Genomic DNA, 23283 nt, shown 5'->3' on the forward strand with positions numbered 1-23283 from the left:
ATGCATCAAGTCCACAGCGTCCGCATCATGGACGATTACGAAGCATACACCTTAGGAAAGCTTACAAGGCATAATTTCCTACACCAGGATTTGATCCGAAATTTCAACGTCAGTGCAACTGGAAGCGATCTCATTGTGTTCCTACGCATACAGAAAACCGGAAGTACTACATTTGCGAGTCATTTGGGGCATGACTTGAATTTTACAACTTGGTGTCAGTGTAATAAAACCTTATTAAGTGAATGTAATTGTCAGAAGAAATGGAATTTCAGCGTTCTCTTCAAAATCAAAAGAAACAGTTGGCCATGCAGAATCCATGCAGACTGGACTTATCTACATGAATGTGTAGATGGTGTGATAAAGAAGTATGCTGGTGGACAAGTTAAGCACAGGTTGGTGTCGTTTGTGAATTTTGTGGTAGACATGTTGGGGGTCATTTCTGTGTTCACGCATCAGTGACAAAGGTGGTGTCCGATGCAATTCCTTGTTTTGACTTGGGTGGTATGTTCCCGTGTTTCTTTTTTCAGGTGAACAGTTGACTTGCCGTTGCATGTGTTGCGAACACCTGGAGTCATCACTGTTTGATACTGATTCATAAACACATGCTCATGATTTAGTCGGAATCGTACACTGCTTTTAGCAGAATTTGTAGCTTTATTCACCAATATGACGTCACACCGTTCATTGTGACGTCACATTCGGCTACAGAAAGTGCCAAATTTCAAGCTCTCTCCGTCGATTTTAGTGTATTTATTTTCTTTAAATTTAATATGATAGAAGTGATAAACGCAAATATGCTTTTATAACCTATAATTTTTTTAATACGCATAACAACAATGAGAAAAAACAAGTTTTCTATTCATTTTATCTTCCGCTGTGATCGGCTGTTCTTAGGAGAGGTCGTTTTTGTGATTTGTTAACTCTGATTGATCAATCAGAATCCAGTATATCCCAAAAGCACGGTAAAAAACTGCATGCACGTGATGTGTATCTTTTTAGAGCTTAAGATTTCAGGTACGTGAGGTGAGGCTTAAACGTAGCGTTCATCATTATTACGCCTGCATGCAGAAATGTATGACTGCTTGTACTATCAAGGATTTAGGCCAGTACTATCGGCAAACCCACTGAGATACAGTAAGTAAAATTAACTCTACCACAGTTTAACATCGATACCGCACACAAGCCCATTATACCTACTCTGAGCTGCCCAGTCCTAGTTTTATCCCTAAATATCGAGAGAAAGACTTTATTATAACGCCGTTTGTTATGGAGAGTGAATATAGTTTTACGCTGCTTTTAGCAAAATTCCAGCAATATCACTGCGGGGTCACCATAAATGGGCTTCAGACATTGAACCAATGTCAGAATCGAACCCGGGTCTTCGGCGTGACGAGCGAACGCTTTAACCACTAGGCTACCCGACCGCCCCTGTTTGTTATAACGCGACCAGGGTATCTAACCATGGACCTGACAGACGCTCTATCGTTTACACAATGATGAAAGTAAAGCAAGATAATATATGTTTTTGATTTTTTTACGTTCTGTTGTCTAAAGTGTTTAAATATAAATTCTATACTTTCAATAGAGCCGCTATCCCAAATTATGCATCTTGTCACCTTCAGACAAATAATTCAAAATGCCCAAACACAACGGCTGAAAAAGAATATTTTTCTCAATTAATAATATCTCAGAATCAGGTATTTCCCCAAATCATGGTACAATATACACACAGGAAGTGAGTGAGTGAGTGAGTTTGGTTTTACGCCGCTTTTAGCAATATTCCAGCAATATCACGGCGGGGGACACAAGAAATGGGCTTCAAACATTGTACCCATGTCGGGAAGTCTTCGGCGTGACGAACGAACGCTTTAACAACTAGGCTACCCGACCGCCCCCATACAGGAAGTGGATATATTTTGAAAGAGCTGAAGTTTTCAAGTAAAATGAGGTGAGGTTATGTGAGGTTTAACCTTATTTCCCTCCCAAATCGTCCCAGCCTAAGATACCATGCCACAGTTTAACATGTATACAGCACTCAAACTAATTGAAGTGACTATCAGCGAGCCAGTCCCTTTTTATCCCTTACACCGAACGCTAGGCTGTGTTCCAACAAGCACCGCATCTTCAGGTATTTAAGCATGACGCGACCACCGACTGGAAAGACGTATGTCTTAAACAATGATGACAGTAGAGCAAGATCGCAAATTTCTTATAATGATTTCTAAACATATTTATGTATGTTAAACTTCTCATTGCCCTGTAATCCGGGGTAGATTAGGTCTTCAGCAACCCATGATTGCCGTAAAAGGCGACTCGGCTGGTTTATTATTTAACGCTGCACTCAGCAATAATTCCAGCTATATGACGGCGGTCTGTAAATAATCCAGTCTGGACCAGACAATCCAGTGATTAATATCACGAGCATCGATCCACGCAATTGGGATTGATGACATGCATCAACAAAGTCAGTGAGCCTGACCAACCGATCCCGTTAGTCGCCTTTTACGACAAGCATAGTCACCCTTTACGGCAAGCATGGGTTGCTGAAGACCTATTCTAATCCGGAAACTTAACGGGTCTCACGCAATTGGGATCGATGACACGCATCAACCAAGTCAGCGAGCCGGACCACCCGATCCCGTTAGTCGCCTCTTACGATAAGCATTGTCGCCTTTTATGGCAAGCATGGGTTGCTGAAGGCCTATTCTACCCCGGATCTACACGGGTCGTAATGCAGTAATCACAGACATTGGTTGACATAAGGGTATTGCATTATATTGTATTGTTTTGTTTTCAGACATCTGTACGTTACCATGGTGAGAGACCCCCTCCGAAGGTTCCTCAGTGAATGGAGACAAGTGAGTGACAGGGGAGCAACATGGATAGGTACTCAACTTATTTGCAATGGCCATGCTGCCACAAAGGCGGAACTTCCTCCATGCTTTCGCAAGAACTGGAGAAACGTCACCCTTCACGACTTCATGGGCTGTGCATCAAATCTCGGAATAAACAGACAAACCCGGATGTTAGCCAACCTGAGCATTGTTGGTTGTTACAATACTTCCGCCTCCGGTCTCACGTACGACGAAAGGCACTATCTCATGCTGGCAAGTGCAAAAGAGAACTTACGGAACATGGCTTTCTTTGGTTTGACAGGTCATCAAGAATTATCACAGATCTTGTTTGAGAATACCTTCAACATGAAATTCGTCAAAACATTTAAGGATGTTCCAACCAGTGACACATGGAGTGGCAGGTCCGTTGTGTCCAATGTGCAACGTGACAAAATACTTTTTATAAACAGATTTGACGTCATGTTATATCAGTATGCCAAGGACTTGTTTTTCCAAAGATTACAAATGTTGGCTGAGAGAACAAAGGATTCCTCACTTCGAAACTTGATTCACACGAGAATAGAAACGTCTAAATGAGTCAATGTTGATTTCATTGTGCAAACTAATCAATTTCAGACAAATCAACAACATTAACCGACACGACATAAACTAAAGTTTCGATATTTTTTGAAAGTTATTACCTTGAAAAATTCTTTTGTGTAATTGTGTGTTTCTCGTTTGGTCAACTCTTCTCTCCGCTGATCTGAAAATTTAGAACTTTCAAAGAGAACATTAGTAGGGATGTTGCAGATCTTAAACACGGCTACCACACAGATGTCATATTGTTTCTGTGAATGGAAACACTCATTGCTGTTAGTGGCAATTTACTTGCCTGCCTGTTTGACATCTTAACAATTTTGAATTTCAAATATAACCATTAGTTGTAAGCGAATATAAACTGTGTCCGATCGGAAACTATTCTTCAACTACCAATTAATTGTATCCAATTACAAACCGAAAGTTACCTTTACCCTAGTGTTATACAACTAATATAGTTTGGCTTGTTTCTAAATAATAGTGGCATTGATCATGGCTGCAGTATATTGTGGGTTTTAGAGTGAGTAAGTGAGTGGAAGTTGGGTTTAACGCCACTTTTAATAGTATTCAAGTTAAATCACGGCGTGTCAGCTTAATATGGGAGGAAAGCCCGAAGGTTGTACATAATGTTGATCTCTCCTATAAGAAACAAACGCCACTCATGGTTTATTCCCCCTGCAGTATTTTATTGTACGATAAACAACGACCTCGTGTCGTTTATTTCTTAAAGATATTAACACGGCTCACAATAAACTATATAATGTTAGCAAACATGAAATATAAACAACCCTCCTGAACAGATATAAAAAAAAACATATTATACTTATTTAAACAGTCCTAGGAGACTTTAATGCCCACCACCCTACCTGGGGTATAGAAGATAAAACAGATAAACACGGAAAACTCATCTCAGAATGGATAGAACAAAATGACCTAATACTACTAAATAACAACCAACCTACTAGATATGACAAAATACACCACAAAATGTCGCCAACGACTTAACCATATGCACCCTAGATTTAGCCCAAAGTATTCAATGGGAAGTACACGGAGTACCACTAGGTAGTGACCACTTCCCCATAAATATAACTATAGGAGACATAAACATCCCAACACCAACCCAAAACCAGGAACCTTAATTTCACTACAACAAAGCCGACTGGGACATATTTCAGGAAATTTGCAACCAGATTAACCTAGCTGAACTAGAAAGTAACAAGCCCGAAATCTACTGTTAAAACCTAACTGACTATATAATAAACGCAGCTAAAAACTCCATTCCTTTCAAAACAACCAACATAGGCAAACCCTCGGTTCCTTGGTGGAACGAGGAGATAGAACAAACTAGACGTAAACGCAAATCCACATTCAATAAAGCCAAACGTGACTTCAAACACCTAGAAATAGCACACGAACAATATCACAAAGTACAAAGCTTAGTTAAAACAGCTAAAACTAGAGACTGGGGAAAAAAAGTGAAGAAATTAACCATCATACAGACGCCAGAACAGTTTGGCGGAAAATCCACGCCATTAGGGGCATTAAACATCATAAAAAAACCTCCCAAAATTAACAATTCAACAAATTTAACCCCACTCAAAAAACTAATAACCTAGCAAATCACTTCTCGGCCATCAGTATTAACAGCAACTTCAACCAAAAATTTCCAGGAACAACTAAAATCAAAAACCAATTTTACCAAAGAGCCAAAAGATAATAACCAAGAAATAAATCTCCCTTTCACAATGAAAGAACTACTCCACGTCCTACAAAATAGGAAAAAGGGCACAGCCCCAGGCTTAGACTTTACTTCATACCAGATAACTAAACAACTACCATCCAAACTACTCCAAACTCTTCTAAAACTCTATAACCTCATATATCTAAACAGGCAGGTCCCATCACCTTGGAAACAAGCACTGGTCATACCAATCCCAAAACCCAATACACCAGCTGATCAGGCTAACTCATACAGACCAATCTCCCTAACTTCTAACTTATGCAAAGTAACATCTATGTACTGTACTTGACCAACTCGGTATGTTCCGCTGAGGTGTATATACTTCGGTCAGCACTGGAGAAGAGTGAGTGAGTGAGTGAGATGGGTTTAACGCCACTTTTAACAGTATTCCAGTTACTATATCACGGCGTGTCAGCTTAATGTGGGATGAAAGCCCGAAGTGACCGGGATTCGAACCCACAATCATAGGTTTCTAGCGTGCCTAGGGGACGCAACTCTGCACAGCGAATCGCGGCGCCTTAGACGATTGGCCTCCCGTGGCCCCCAGTGGAGAAGAGACATCGCATACTTCCACAGTACTCCGTGGATAGTCGTGTGATGACAACCGACTTTGCTGCCAGATCACAGTGTCCAGCAGACACCGCCTTCACTGCCAAGGCCATTTCACCAAAACAGTAAACATAGAACCTTTAACCTCACTCCACTGTAAGACGAGACACGCTTTTCTTGACTTGTATCCCTAGATGCAGACTCCTGTCATTCCTTTGCCAATTAAATGTTATAATGGACGAACTGTTTTGTAAATGAAACCTGGCGTGAAGCATTGATATCATCACCATCTTGGTTCATCAACCTGTTACAGGGGTTTAATTACACATCCTTATATTTTCTGTCGATACTATTTGATATAGAATATCACTCAGGATTGACAACAAATCCCAAATCAATGTTAATATCAGTGATACGTAGATTCTCGTTTTCCTTTTGAAATAGAGAAATGTTTGTCGGTGAAATCTCCGCAATATCCATTACTCGAATATTAAACTGGATTTCATATACTTGTATATTTGGGCACCAGGCGAATTTACTTAGACCAGGGCTTATTGGGTTACAAGTGACTGAATATATGTCATACAACGGTCGATATTTCACCGCTTAAATATTGCTGGGCAATTTAGTCAGAACGTTTTCACGAGGTAGACAACCTCTAACGAAGATGAAGTTACCAATGCGGATGTTCATTTCCATGTTAACTTTGATGACGACACTTGTCGTCACATATACTTTGTTTATGTCTTTTGACATCTGCCTTTCTCCCGCATCTGTTATTAGCTCTGTAAAGATGCATCAAGTCCACAGCGTCCGCATCATGGACGATTACGAAGCATACACCTTAGGAAAGCTTACAAGGCATAATTTCCTACACCAGGATTTGATCCGAAACTTCAACGTCAGTGCAAGTGGAAGCGACCTCATTGTGATTCTACGCATACAGAAAACCGGAAGTACTACATTTACGAGTCATTTGTGGCATGACTTGAATTTTACAACTTGGTGTCAGTGTAATAAAACCTTATTAAGTGAATGTGATTGTCAGAAGAAATGGAATTTCAGCGTTCTCTTCAAAATTAAAAACAACAATTGGCCATGCAGCACCCATGCAGACTGGACTTATCTACATGAATGTGTAGATGGTGTGATAAAGAAGTATGCTGGTGGACAAGTTAAGCACAGGTTGGTGTCGTTTGCGAGTTTGTGGTAGACATGTTGGGGGTCATTTCTGTGTTCACGCATCAGTGACAAAGGTGGTGTCCGATGCAATTCCTTATTTTGACTAGGGTGGTATGTTCCCGTGTTTTATTTCAAGTTAACAGTTGACTTGCCTTTGCATGTGTATGTGACGGGTGCCTACTGTAGGACAGGATGTGCGCACCTTTACGCGAACACCTGGAGTCATCACTGTTTGATACTGATTCGTAAACACATGCTCATGATATAGTCGGAATCGTACACTGCTTTTAGCAGAGTTTTGTCGCTTTATTCACCAATATGACGTCACACCGTTTATTGTGACGTCACATTCGGCTACAGAAAGTGCAAATATGAAGCTCTCTCCGTCGATGTTAGTGTATATGTTTTCTTTAAATTTAATATTGCAGTTATAAACGCAAATATGCTTTTATAACCTATAGACCTAACGACAATGAGAAATAAGTTTTCTATTTATTTTATCTTCCGCTGTGATCGGCTTTTCTTTGCAGAGGTCGTTATTGTGATTTGTTAACTGATTGATCAATCAGAATCCAGTATATTCCAAATGCACGGTGATGTGTATCTTTTTAGAGCTTAAGATTTCAGGTACGTGAGGTGAGGCTTAAACGTAGCGTTCATCATTATTACGCCTGCATGCAGAAATGTATGACTGCTTGTATTATCAAGGATTTAGGCCAGTACTATCGGCAAACCCACTGAGATACTTTACCACAGTTTAACATCGATACCGCACACAAGCCCATTATACCTACTCTGAGCTGCCCAGTCCTAGTTTTATCCCTAAATATCGAGATAAAGACTTTATTATAACGCCGATTGTTATGGTGAGTGAGTTTGATTTTACCCCTATTTTAGCAATATTCCATAATATCACGGCGGGGGACACCAGAAATGGGTTTCACACATTGTACCAATGTCGGGAATCGAACCCGGGTCTTCGGCGTGACGAGCGAACGCTTTAACCACTAGGCTAACCGACCGCCCCCGTTTGTTATAACGCGACCAGGGATTCGAACCATGGACCTGACAGACGCTCTATCGTTTACACAATGATGAAAGTAAAGCAAGATCATATTTGTTTTGGGTTTTTTTACGTCCTGTTGTCCAAAGTGTTTAAATAATATATTCTATACTTTCAATGAAGCAGCTATCCCAAATTCTGTATCTTGTCACCTTCAGACAATTAATTCAAAATGCCCAAAAACAATGGCTGAGAAAGAATATTTTTCAATTAATAATATCTCAGAATCGGGTATTTCCCAAAATCATGGTACAATATACACACAGGAAGTGAGTGAGTGAGTGAGTATTTTTTTACACCACTTTTAGCAATATTCCAGCAACATCACGGCGGGGGACACTAGAAATTGGCTGCACACATTGTACCCATGTCGGAAATCGAACCCGGGTCTTCGGCGTGACGAGCGAACGCTTTAACCACGAGGCTGCCCGATCGCCCCCACACAGGAAGTGGATATATATTTAGAGAAATGAAGTTTTCAAGTAAAGTGAGGTGAAGTTTGGTGAGGTTTAACCTTATTTCCCTCCAATATGGTCCCAGCCTAAGATACGATGCTTAAGTTTAACATGTATACAGCACTCAAACTCATTGAAGTCGGCGAGCCAGTCCCTTGTCATCCCTTAAACCGAACGCTAGGTTGTGTTCCAACAAGCACCACATCTTTAGGTATTTAAGCACGACGGGACCATCGACCGGAAAGACATATGTCTTAAAAAATGGTGATAGTAGAGCAAGATCGCCAATTTCTTATGAAGATTTCTGAACATAGTTAAGTATGTTAAACTTCTCATTGTCCTGTGCATAGGTGGGGCCTTTTGAAAACTAAATGCAGTATGTTGTAGGCAGTAAAATTATTCAGAGAGAGGATTTTGATATTATGCACCCCTCTCTTCTCCAGCTATATGACGGCGGTCTGTAAATAATTGAGTCTGGGCCTGACAATCCAGTGATTCATGTCATGAGCATCGATCCACACAATTGGGATCGATGACATGCATCAACCAAGTCAGCGAGCCTGACCACCCGATCCCGTTAGTCCCCTCTTTCGATAAGCATTGTCGCCTTTTATGGCAAGCATGGGTTGCTGAAGGCCTATTCTACCCCGGATCTCCACGGGTCGTAATGCAGTAATCACGGACATTGGTTGTCATAAGTGTATTGTATTCTATTGTATTGTTTTCAGACATTTCTACGTTACCATGGTGAGAGACCCCCTCCGAAGGTTCCTCAGTGAATGGAGACAAGTGAGCAGGGGAGCAACATGGATAGGTACTCAACTTATTTGCAATGGCCATGCTGCCACAAAGGCGGAACTCCCTCCATGCTTTAGCGTGAACTGGTTAAACGTCACCCTTGATGGCTTCATGGACTGTGCATCAAATCTCGGAATAAACAGACAAACCCGGATGTTAGCCAACCTGAGCATTGTTGGTTGTTACAATACTTCCGCCTCCGGTCTCACGTACGACAAAAGGCACTATCTCATGCTGGCAAGTGCAAAAGAGAACTTACGGAACATGGCTTATTTCGGTTTGACAGGTTATCAAGAATTATCACAGATCTTGTTTGAGAATACCTTCAACTTGAATTTCGTCAACACATTTAAGGATGTTCCAACCAGTGACACATGGAGTGGCAGGTCCGTTGTGTCCAATGTGCAACGTGATAAAATACTTTTTATAAACAGGTTTGACGTCCTGCTGTATCAGTATGCCAAGGACTTGTTTTTTCAAAGATTACAAATGTTGGCTGAGAGAACAAAGGATTCCTCACTTCGAAAATTGATTCACACGAGAATAGAAACGTCTAAATGAGTCAATGTTGATTTCATTGTGCAAACTAATCAATTTCAGACAAATCAACAACATTAACCGACACGACATAAACTAAAGTTTTGATATTTTTTAAAAAGTTATTACCTTGAAAAATTCTTTTGTGTTGTTGTGTGTTCCTCGTTTGGTCAACACTTCTCTCCGCTGATCTGAAAATTTAGAACTTTCAAAGACTACATGGCAAAAGAACATTAGTATTGATGTTGCAGATCTTAAACACGGCTACCACACAGATGTCATATTGTTTCTGTGAATGGAAACACTCATTCCTGTTAGTGGCAATTTACTTGACTGCCTGTTTGTCATCTTAACAATTTTGAATTGCAAATATAACCATTAATCGCCAGCGAAAATAAACTGTGTCCGATCGGAAACTTGTTTTACACAGAAAATAAGCACAAAAACATTTCTAAAATCAAACGAAATTCCAACTGTATCATAAATGTTTATTATCACTATTAGTTAATGATGATACCAGGTGTTCATTTGGAGAACGTGCCTTGGGATTTCAGGATAATGTTCCAAAGATAATTCTTATTGAGAAATAGCATATCAAATAAAGTTAATTGTATGCTTAATACCCTTGTGTATATTTCATTTCACATTGGATGGTTAGTTGCAAGATCAATGCCATCTACTAAAGTGTGCAAGCCAAAATGGCCCCAAAATAAATTATTGTGCCTCTAGCTACAAGCAATGCAACACTTTTATGACAGGCTTACCTGGGAAGAGAAAACCTGGTATCAGCACTGATTTTCAGTGATCCATTTATCACTATATTGACTTCTTCGCCCCATATTATATTTTAGACTGACCATTTTTCGGTGCTGTCGTTCAATAGTTGGAGTGGTATAAATCCTGCTGGTGTCCATGCAGGTAGCAAAGGTACTGTAAGTTCCCATGGCTGGCGATCTATAGTCCTGTTGTATCATGAGTTGTTATGAATATTGCTATCCTGTTATGTTTCCATACTAGTTTCATATCTGTTTCTGTGATAAGCCTAGTTATTTTACCGTCCTTCATTGACAGGTTTTTATATAAGTTCAAATGTATTAATTATGTTTAAGATTATTTTTTTTCAGATGCAATTTCACTCACTCACATACAAATGGATTGTATTTGTACAATAGGCTGGTGGCTGATGTATGGAAGACAATACTCGAAAGCAAGCTGCCCCGAATGACAGATGGCACCAAACAAAATGATAATCTGAAGATGTTGCACGAAAACTGTAATTAATGTCACAGCTGTAATGTTAACATAGTTTTAACAATAATTTTAACAATTATATTCTGGTCAAGTATTGAGCCATGAACTGAACCTCAATATAGACAAGTATTTACACATATTACAGTGGAATGCCAATGGACTGTCCGCCCACGGCCACGAATTAAAAATTATGTTTCGGAAAAACCTAGGTCCTCATATCATATGCGTTCAGGAAACCCACTTCTCCCCAAAATCTAAATTCACCCTACCTCATTATTACTCGGTATGACTCGACAGAGTTAAATCTCGCCGAGGTAGAGCAGGCGGTGGCCAAATCATATATATCAGGGAGGGCATAAACCATAAAGAAATACCAAAAATGACAAAAATCAAATAACCTTGCAGATCACTTCTCAGCCATTAGTAGTAATAGTAACTTCCCTGAGGAATTCCCAAAACAATTAAAAAATCAAATTAAATTCTTCAAATTACCCAAAGATGATAAGCTAGAAATTAACCAACAATATACCCTAGAGGAACTACTCCATTTACTAGATAATTGCAAAAAAGGAACAGCCCCAGGACTAGACCTTACCTCATACCAAATCATTAAACAGCTACCCAAAAATCTTCTGGAGTCACTACTTAAACTATACAATCTCATCTACCAAAACGGTCAGTTTACTACAACATGGAAAGAGGCATTTGTCATCCCAATACCAAAGCTGTAAAAACCAGCAAACGAGGCAAACTCCTGTCGACCAATCTCCCTAACCTCAAACTTATGTAAAACCGTGGAGGCAGTGGTCAAAAATAGACTCCAACACTATCTAGACCAAAACAATATATAATAAACCAAGATCAAAGTGGATTCACCCCAGGCCGATCAACCTTAGATAGTCCGGCAGAGAAATGAATATTTTCCCACAACCCAGAATTAGGGGATAAAGTTTTTTTTATTGCTGGATTTGTTTAATGATGTACTCTAGATTATGAAACTGACTGATGACACTCTGTCATCTTTGGGCATTTTGAAATATTCAAGATGGCCGACAAGATGGCCGCCAAAACATGAAAATATCGCTTCCTTGCTAACAGTATGGAATATGATACCACTTTTGGAGCAAATCACTAATATTTTGATTTCAACTAATTAGAATATGGTATTCTAAATGAACTGGTATCATTTAAAACATAATTTGATTCTTAAATAAGCAAGATAACTGGCAAAATGCCTGTCGAAACATTATAAAGTCAACAAGCACGGCATTCTTTTTAAGGATAATTCTGAACTTTCAAAAATGAATATTGGCTCAAGGTTTTCTTCACATACATACAATCATCATCAACAACACGGTTAGTGAGTTGGTTGAAGCAGAAACTGGAGCTACAATGTAATAGGAGAAGGCCTCGTAACTTAAAGTGTGTCACTTGTGCCTAATCCATTTGGTTTTCCGAAATTAAATATGTTTAAATCAATACCGCAGCTGGTAGTTTAAATTGTGAAAAATAGCAGGACATTCAGCTGCCGGGGCTATGGGTCAGTGGGTGATTGACGATTTGCGATGGCGCCAGCTGGGGTAGGAGACGACACACTTTCCAAATTATTTCTCAACCTTATCTGATGCTAATTCAACAAGAAACACAGAGACACATAGTTTTTGATAGAGGATACTTGTTATACTATATTGTTGATTAAAATATGTAAAACTATGTATCTCTGGCTGTCTTGTCATCCCTTCATTCAGTAAAGTGGACTGTTCCAACTACCCACATTACCTAATCATAAATCTCATCCAGGCATGGCATACCCACATCACCTAATTGTATTTTGGTACCTTGTGGGGAGAAATTAGGCGATCTGGGAGGACACCGTTATATCATCTAACATGGCCAACTCTGCTCTTAAGTAAACAAGAACCTAATCAGTGAGGGGTCCTTTATCATCCATATTTGACTGCTTATAAAAATCTTATATCTCTCCTCACAGCTGGTTATCATATATTTTTGCTGCTGAATATTCGAAACAGAGTGATTGAGTTGGTACAACACATGTATACGGTTCCATTTTAAATGACTGCAGCGCTCCATTATGAAAACAAGTTGTTTTAACGCCGCTCTCAGCAGCATTCCAGTGATATATGACGGCGGCCTGTTGTATATGAAATAAATGCAAATTGAATCTTGAATCTTGAAAGTTGCAGCTTTTCCGCAAATCAGGATGACATGCAGTATACAGTATATCAACTGCAATTTACTGTATACAACATGCAGTATACAGTGTGTCGCGAGCTCCGCGCTGGGCTGGAGCACACATTTCCTGCCCCTCTCCCTTCGGCAAACACCTCATGGGGGGTGTAATGAGGTCACAGGTCAGGCGTGCACTCGTCAGTTGTCTGATACGGTCAAGAGTAAGATCTTCCGGACTATCACAGCACTAGAGGAATGTGGATTGTTGATGAGGTACAACGTGTTTGAAACTGGGAGTTGAACACAAACACTTATAGAGAAGAGCTCACCATAAAACGTTATGGACTCGCGGACGGACTTGTGTATTCAGTTCAAGACGTACATGTACATGTATCAAGTTGAACTTCTACGACAGCTATAACTTGGTTACCGCTTCCTAGCTGTAACATTAACTGAACATTACGCCTTTTATACATATTTGTGATGGGGCGACAATGCGACAACGAGACATATTTTGACATTGAAAAATGTCGCGTTACGGCATTGTCGCCCTTTTGTAAAATATAGAAAAAGATTATTCAAAGAGCGACAATGCGACAACGCGACAATGCGACAAATTGCCAAAATATCGCGTTGTCGAATTGTCGTGCTTTGGTTAATTTCGACACATTTTGCTTGTTTTTGTAAAGGCGTCAATGCGGCAATACGACAACGCGACAATGTCCCTTCCAAGATTCCATAGTGATCCGTGCAAATAAAACTGAGTTATGAAATAGAAGTTTAACATGCCAGTTAAAAGATAAAGTGTAAAAATGCGCTGATGAGTTCATCTGCATGCCGAGTCTATACGCTGTGATGAACAATAATGCTCTGAGCCAATACATTTTGTCAAATGTATGACATGTATTACCTGTATTGCTTATACTCGTCCATGTTTTTGACGGACAATATAATTTACATGCTCGGTAATAGTGAGGACGGGCATCATTGTGTGTTTCCGTGCTCACCTTTCGCGAACACCCGTTGGATGGCCTGAACCACTTCGGATTTTTATCCCACATCAGTCTGATACACCGTGATATAACTAAAATACTGTTCAAAGTGGTGTTTAATGCGATCACCGTAGTGTGTTACTGCAACTGTCCAAATTTTGTGTAGTGATGTTATGTAATATGTAAAATAAAGCATATTCAATTATACAATTGATTTGATTAGAATATACTTGCGTCAGTGTATTTTATTAACGCCCAAAACCGTATTTGTTAAACACATATAATAACAGATCATATACACGCATTGTGCCTTGACTTACTATTAGCTTTGATAGGCCATTCCGGAATAAAATAGTTCCCCCCAAAGCGAGGAACATCTGTTTTAGTTTGTTTACAAGAAATGTATTCCAAAAAATACCCTCATTAGATGAGAAGGTCCATTAAGAACTACCTCAGTAAGTCAATCACAATGACAGAGCGTTGTAATACATTTACATCAAGTACAAAATGGCCGACACGATAAACGTGACGGGAGATATTTCCGAAGTTGTTAATTAACCTGTGACGATTTCAAGCCTTTGTCATCACTGATCAATTGGCCGATCATTGAAAGGTGATTGTAAAGATGTGTCAAATAGATACTAAGGTAAATTCATAGATTGCTGTAGATTGTCACTACGATAGTTTGGATTTTTGGGTTGTTTATTTTCTCTAGGATGGGTATCCTTGAACGGGCATGCAACCAAGCTCTATGACTTATCCCAGAGTATGCTAAGACGCTACGTTCAAAATTAAAGGGTCTAAATGATGAAAAACAACGCTTCTGTAAGAATTCTTACTTGGGAATTCCCAGGGTTTTCCCCAGGAATGTGGAAGTAGTCAGTGTTTACGTAATTTCAAGAATACATTCACCTGATAAACGTCATGTGACCCACCTCTCGTCCCATGGAAAAGCCGTATATCGTGTAAACTTCACATTACAAAATTAGTTACTGTTATAACCAAATGAAACACAACCCATTATCCGATAGAGGTAACTGTTCATAGCGGTGGGATATGTTATCTCAATAAACTTGGTACCATGGTTTGGTTTGACTTCTTGGCACGTGTCTGAATTCCATTAACATGTTACATATCCTAAAACTGACTTATCAGCAAATCTCGCTGCACTGCGCGCGACAGATACTAGAGCAAGGAATGCCAGAAATACGAAACCTAATGCTTCCGAAAAGAAGCCTTGGGTATCACGTGCGTCGGTGGACCAGCGCCATCTGATTGGCCGTTAACAGTTGTACAAGGCGGAGCAAAAAGCATCGTTTTTCCGTCCATTTTACGCTTGAAAAACTCGACGCTTTTTCGGACACTTTCTAGACGCTAACCAATTAATCAGTTTTAATGAATTTTTAGTCGTTTTTCCGTCCAATGACCATATACGGAAAAAAATGTCGTTTTCGTGTTTGCAGTGCATGCTGAGATGTCAAGTTCAAGCTTTGAGGCAGCCATTGAAAGGGACCAGTCATTAATTGTTCCATTCTTTTTTTCCAAAAAAGTTGGCCCAATCTTTTTTGGCCCAGTTTGTTTTGGCATGAATTTCTTAAAAGTATTTAACACAATTTAACATAACCATGTGTATAACAGACATAATAGGTTTTGCTTTATTTGCACCTCTTTTGAGGTTACTATTATTTTTATTTATCTTTATTGTTTTTTATAATTTCATTTCAAAATGCAGCGGGAATTTATCTTATTTTGTAACTATAGAACATTAACAATCGTTCGAAAATCCACAAGCATCCCAGTTGACACTGAATAATATAATAACAAATGTATATATAACGATATATACTAATTTGGGATTTTTCATAGACAATATTGCCTATTATTTTGATTTATTACATTTCCAAATGAAACTATTTCATTAAGAATAACATATTCTAATATGTTGATGGCAAAACAATAGTGATATGCACCAAAAGTAGTCCCATATTCCATACAATTAGCACGGAAGAGATATTTTCATGTTTTAGCGGCCATCTTGGCGGCCATCTTGAATATTTTAAAATGCCCAAAGATGACAGAGTGTCATCAGTCAATTTCATAACCTAGAATGTGTACTTAAACAAATCCAGCAATAAAAAAAACTTTATCCCCCAATTCTTGGATTTTGTCCTCTCTGCCGGACTAAGACAACCTCGCCAGATTAGAATAAGACATTAAAACGGGCCAACTAAACAGACAACATACAGTAGGCATATTTCTAGACTTCTCTAAAGCTTTCGATATGGTATGGCATAATAATAATGGCCAAATAATAAACTATATCCAAGACTTCCTAACTAATCGCAAAATAACCGTGGGTATCAACCAAACTCTATCGGACCAGTGTCACCTAGAGAATGGCACACCCCAAGGTAGCATTCTAAGCCCAACACTTTTCAACGTTATGATTAATGACTGATTCGAGGAAATACCCAATCAAATTTAAACTTCCAAATACGTGGATGATGGAGCCGTCTGGGTCCGCATCGGAAGCATAAATATGGCTAAAAGATTACTGCAGAATGAATAAAATAAATTTCAAATATAGACAAATAAATGGGGTTTCTCACTGAATGCCGAAAAAAACCCAGGGATAGTATTCAAACACAGAAATATGCGTGTAAACACCCCCAAACTACAACTAAACAAAAAAACATACAATTCCAAACAGAAACCAAATTCCTTGGATTCAACATTGATGAACACCTCACCTGGGGTGCTCACATTAAGAACCTAACAAATAGATGCACTAAAGACCTAAACACACTACGCTGCCTGACAGGTTCAAACTGGTGGCCTCCAGGGAGGCCCTAATATCTCTTTACAAATCACTAATTATATCAAAAATAGACTATGGATGCCAAATATACAACACCTTGAACTCCTCATTAAGCGATAAACTAAACTCATTTCAATATCAAACACGTACGATAACCACACGCACTCAGCATGGCACACCGCGCATATCGCTAGATGCACTAACAGGCGCAATACACCTGGATCTACGCCGAGAACATCTAACAATAAAGTACTGGGCCTCACCCCAACAAAACCAACAAATCCAACAGATCCTTAAAAAACTTAAACATAAGCCCTAGAGTCCAAGCTCTAGCTCGCAAAAAATCCTCAATTAACACCAATCTCTCAACGCATAATAAATTACCTAAATATACACAACCTAAATAATATACAGTTAAACACAGCCCCAAATAACAACTTCACACCCAAACTCCAAACCCCCAAAATCGATATCTCTCCCCAGACTAAATAAAGAAACTGATCCAAATACCACTAAATCCATCACATTAGCATACATTCACGAAAAATGGCCTAATTGGTGTCACATTTACACAGACGGGTCCTTTGACCCGAGCTCAAAACGCACAGAATTCGGCATCCTTATCAACCAACCCCAAAAAGAAACACAATCATATAGGTTCCCAAATAATCAATCCATTTTCACAGCCGAATTAATGAGGATAGTAACAGCCCTGCACAGGGATCAAATAAATAGACACCAAAAAACCCTAATCCTTTCAGACTTCAAAGTGGGCTCCAGTCCATAAAAAACAAAAACATAAAAAAGCGCCCAAAACTAATACAACAGATAATTAAAAGCGCCAACAATCTACGTAAACTAGGTAGAGGACATAGAAATAGTTTGGATCCCTGCCCACGTTGGAGTGTTTGGCAACGATCACACAGTGAGTAAGAGAGAGTGTTGGGCTTAACACCGCTTTTTTTAACATTATTCCAGTTATATCACGGCGTGTCAGCTTAATGTGGGAGGAAAGCCCGAAGTGATGCAGGTCTCAGACGTTTACCACTTCGGTGAAACCCACGAGCACGGGTATGGTGCTGACGAACCTCGAAACATAATCGGGGCGAACCGGGATTCGAACCCACAATCATAGGTTTCTGGCGTGCCCAAGGGACGCAACTCTGCACAGCGAATCGCGGCGCCTTAGACGTCTGGGCCACCCGTGCCCCAACGATCACACAGACAAGGCAGCCAAATCAGCACTTAAATAAGAAGAAGTAATCATCAACCTACCAATATAAAAAAACGAAATCAAATGTACCACAAAGGAGAAAATCTTCCAAAAGTGGCAAAATAACATTAGAATAATATCAGAAATCTGATATCAAACTAAAACACCTGCAACGAAAGCCACCCCCAAAAACAAAATCCATCATAAAACCAAAAATAAATGTCAGAGTAATAACTAAACTACAAACAGGCTAAGTTAAACTCCCACCTACACCAAATTAAAAAAAACCCACAACAAATCCGCTGCAACTTAAAAGAAACGTCTGAACACGTACCATTATATTGCACCCATTACCAGCAACAAAGAACAACACTCCAATCCACACTAAACTGCAACAATCAAATGACACTAGCAACGGTACTTAACCCCCTAAATGACTTACAAACATTGAGGGCACTAGTCATATATCGAATCAAAACACTTGGCCGCAATTAAAAATAAAAGTACAACAAACAAGTTGCCAATAAACCCTAAAATTCTAAACCTATAAAAACACACAAACTCCCTTTAGTCCACCTCCCTTTAGTCTACGCGGATTCATACAGTTTGCACATCGGCTTTTCGATTCATACCTAAATGAACTGAAACAAATACACAGTCAATCCTTAATCAATGTAGATATCTAAGTCTTGTGTGCCCTATATTTGAATGGAAAATAGTTATAATGGACCGGTGATGTCTTTTCAGAAGAACCTAATACGCACAACCAAAGAGGCGTTGACGTATCACCTAAGCACATATGAAACAGAGCAATATAGCACGATATCCTAATTATATTTATTAATTTCACAGCTGTTATGTCAATAAAATAATGTCAATAATAGTATGTTCAGTTATTTGCACCTCAAAATATACAGCTCAAGTAGTGCCGTTACTTTTTAAAAATATTTGCGACTATTTTTTTCATGATCACATTTATCAAGTAATCTTGTGTATCATTTTTTTAAAAGAAAAGGCGCATCAAACGTATCATGTTTCCTGAGGTCGACACTGACATTGATATATCGACCTGGGATTGTTTGTAGATTTAGAGTAATAATCTAACTTAAATATTACAGCTGGGAAATACAGTGCCGTTACTGAATTTATTGAATGTTATGAAAAATAAGCATCGAAAAGTATTACTATTATTAAAAGTAATTCAGTATTTCTGCGTGGAAGGCTTAAACTCCAACACCAGTGTGCTGCTGCTGTTGTTGCTCTGCTGCTGCTGCTGCTGCTGCTGCTTCATTTCAAGTTTTGTTATAGAAACATCCATTAGCCATTCATCCGATTCATTTGAGGACGTAAGAGGTATGTTTTTTCTATCTATTTAGAAATCCAAAGACTTTGGCCGGAGCTATAATTAAATTAAGGGATGGGGATTGGTCGGGATAGGGTGAGGATGCAGGTATTCTATACTCTGATGTATTACAAATGTAGCCGGACACGGAATAGTACCAAGCACATGCATATCTTTGTAACCTGATAATTCGCATTTACGCTGACGTGAGCTCTTATAAATGTTTGTGCATAGTGTGTTTCTTTGGTGTAATATGTATAACATGTTCATCGATGTGGAATCAGACATATTCGTTCAGTGTTAGTGCAATATATCTGTACCTTATATATATGTTGCAGTTCAAGTGCTTGTCAGTGGGTTATCAAGTATTGCTGCAAGCAAGTCTGTGGAGATGATGGGTACTTTTCACACGTAGTTTGTCAGATATCAAATCTAAAATTTTGCGCCTTCCAATCTGCAAGAAAGTTAGGTTTTACACTAAAACTAAAATATGTTTGTCCCAGTACTACAATAGTTAAATGTTATTTGATTTATGGATGAACAACTTCTTTATTTCAATTAAGAGCGACGTTTCGGTGTAGGTTTTAATACCGTTATCAAGCAAGTGATATACATTACTTACTTACTTAAATTAGGAATTTAACGTGCGCTTTCCGACATATCCGTATTTCGCACACGGGCCCGCCAGGCCATTTGGTGTTTGGTCGAAAAGGGTACGTCCGAAAAGGTGAGGCAACCTAGGTAGGTCTTTTAAGGGTTGCTTACTTAATTTGGAGAACAAATTTGGAATTTTGAAATATGCCATGCAAAAGATGGAGGGGGTAGGTGTATGGGAGGTACTAAAAGGAGTTTGTGTGTTTTTATAGTTTTAGAATTTTAGGGTTTATTGGCAGCTTGTTAGTTGTACTATTAGTTGTCAATGCGGCCAAGTAGGCCTGTTTTGATTCGATATATGCCTAGTGCTTTAAATGTTTGTAAGTCATTTAGGGGGTTAAGTACCGTTGCTAGTGTCATTTGATTGTTACAATTTAGTGGATTAGGGTGTTGTTCTTTGTTGCTGGTAATGTGTGCAATATAGTATTACCTTACTTACTTACGTATATTGGATGTGTTTCCGAAAAGCGGAAAAGGAAGTGGTGGTGCAACCAAGGGGGGAGGGGGGAGGCCGGGGGGGGATGAATGGTTGCTTATAAAGTAATTTAGTAATACGTGCTCAGGCGTTTCTTTTAAGTTGCTGTGGGGGCATTTACCGGTTTGGGGTGTTTTTTCAATTTGGTGTAGGTGGGAGTTTAACTTAGTGTGGCCTGTTTGTAGTTTAGTTATTACTCTGTCATTTTTTTGTGGTTTTATGATGGATTTGATGGTCGTTTTTTGGACTGGCTTTTGTTGCAGGTGTTTTAGTTTGCAATCAGATTTCTAATAGTTATTTTGCCACTTTTGGAAGATTTTCTCCTTTGTGATACTTTTAATTTCGTTTTTTGATATTGTTAGGTTGATGCTTACTTCTTCTAATTTTAGTGCTGATTTAGCTGCTTTGTCTGCGTGTTCGTTGCCAAACACTCTAACGTGGGCACGGATCCAAACTGTTTCCATGTCTTTACCTAGTTTACGTAGATTGTTGGCGCTTTCAAGTATCTGTTGTATTAGTTTTGGGCTTTTTTGTGTTTTTGTTTTTTATGGCCTGGAGCCCACTTTGAAGTCTGAAAGGATTAGGGTTTTTTGGTGTCTATTTATTTGATCACTGTGCAGGGCTGTTACTATCCTCATTAATTCGGCTGTGAAAATGGATCGATTATTTGGGAGCCTATATGATTGTGTTTCATTTTGGGGGGTGTTTATATGGATGCCGATACAGATTGATATCCAGAGTATGGTTGACAAGTATATGTACAGGTAGGAGGCAATGTTTATACAGTAGATATCTGATGTAGTTATACGGGAGTGGTGTTAGAACCTACACCCAAACATCGCTCTTAATTGTAATAAAGAAGTTGTTCATCCATAAATGCTATCCTTAGTACTACAACTTCTAAATGCCTCTCAAAGAAGTTCTTAAACATTGTTTATATTACACATATTATTGAACAAGTGTACCATCGGTGCTTAAAAGGTAATTATTAATTACAACCTTAAAGCGATTAATCTGATCATGCAATGATGATATCAAAATGCCCCACTATCATGTGTCTCATTGAGGGATAGGGGTTCGATGACAGTTGGATGTGAAGGTTGGGGCGCAGTGGGGGGAATGTGGTTGGATGAAGTTCAAGCTTCAAGTCGCAATGATAAGGCATACACAATCAAATTATGTTAATAATAGAAGCAGGAATGTCTTGTTATTTGCAAAATAAAATACAAGGAAAGCATGCTTCAAAACTCACCTTGCATTGAAGGCTACAAAACAGTTGCACTTTCACTGATGCTGGTTGTGGCTGGCCTCCTCATGGCGTATCTGACAATTCTAAGGACTGAGGGTCCTCACATGATGCCACTGGGGACTACTGATAGGCATATCCGAACTGGGAACCTTGGTCAGTTGTGTTTACTATTTCATGTTATCACCAGTGTTCGCAAAACTGTGTCCCCGGTGTACCTGTGTTCTTGCACATGAGGGGGCACGGGTGGTCCAGTCGTCTAAGGCGCCGCGATTCGCTGTGCAGAGCTGCGTCCATTGGGAACGCCAGAAACTTATCATTGTTGGTTCGAAACCCGGTTCGACCCGATTATGTTTCTAGGTTTGTCAGCACCAAACCCGTGCTCGTGGATTTCACTGAAGTGGTTAACGTCTGAGACCTGCATCACTGCGGGCTTTCCTCCCACATTAAGCTGACACGTCGTGATATAACTGAAATACTGTTAAAAGCGGCGTTAAATCCAACTCACTCAATGTTGCACATGCAGGGCAAGTCACTGGTCGTAGCATATCGACATGATCCTTTAAAGTTTTACATGTACATAGATACGTTTCCTATGAAATCCTGAGCAGGTGACAAAGTAAGTTCCACAATAAATTGTGATGACAAAACCCCTACATGTACAAAAAAAGATTCACAAAGAAAGACTTCATACTGACAAAAGTTTAAATTTAAGAAATACTATAACCATAAAAAAAAAAATTGTGCAGTTGTTTGTCATGGTTATCGAAAATATCATGTGTATAATCAAGCCGCGTTCTACGAACTTACATATTACGTATATTGTCAGGTCACCGACGTGACCATGAAGACCACTTTACACGTTTACTGAAGCTGTACAAGCTGAAAATTGAAGGTATGTCTCATGCTCACACTTGAATTGAATCACAGCTGCTATCTTGTGATATGTGCTTATTGTCAAACGTGGATGGATATGTGAGATGACAAAATGCATAACAAAAACTTCATGTCATTAGGTTTGTTTGTATGTTTGTTGTTTAACGCCGCACTCAGCAATACCCCAGCTTTATGACGGCGGTCTGTAATAAATCGAATCTGGACCAGACAATCCCGTGATTACTATCCCGAGCATCAATCCACACAATTGCATTTGGGATCGATGACATGCATCAACCAAGTCGGCGAGCCTGACCGTCCGATCCCGTTAGTCGTCTCTTACCACAAGCATAGCCGCCTTCTACGGCAAACATGGGTTGCTGAAGACCTATTCTACCCCGGATCTTCACCGGTCATTATGTGATGGAAGAAATGTTTCTAAATAACCTTGTACACTTTAGTACACG

At 39.3% G+C, this 23283-nt stretch overlaps 2 protein-coding genes across 2 annotated transcripts; both read left to right on the plus strand.

Moving 5' to 3' along the window:
* On the plus strand, window positions 1-3431 carry LOC139473148 (heparan-sulfate 6-O-sulfotransferase 3-B-like). Its single transcript, XM_071255667.1, has 2 exons — window positions 1-392; window positions 2798-3431. The coding sequence occupies exons 1-2, from the start codon at window positions 1-3 to the stop codon at window positions 3429-3431; spliced, it is 1026 nt and encodes a 341-aa protein (XP_071111768.1).
* A 3002-nt stretch (window positions 3432-6433) lies between these two features.
* Window positions 6434-9783, plus strand: LOC139473122 (heparan-sulfate 6-O-sulfotransferase 3-B-like). Its single transcript, XM_071255642.1, has 2 exons — window positions 6434-6909; window positions 9153-9783. Exons 1-2 carry the CDS (start codon window positions 6434-6436, stop codon window positions 9781-9783), a joined length of 1107 nt encoding a protein of 368 aa, XP_071111743.1.
* The last annotated feature ends 13500 nt before the right edge of the window (window positions 9784-23283 follow it).

Source organism: Haliotis cracherodii, unplaced genomic scaffold (genome assembly GCF_022045235.1).
Source record: "Haliotis cracherodii isolate W230 unplaced genomic scaffold, xgHalCrac1.p SCAF_27, whole genome shotgun sequence".
In the NCBI taxonomy this organism is placed as follows: domain Eukaryota; kingdom Metazoa; phylum Mollusca; class Gastropoda; order Lepetellida; family Haliotidae; genus Haliotis; species Haliotis cracherodii.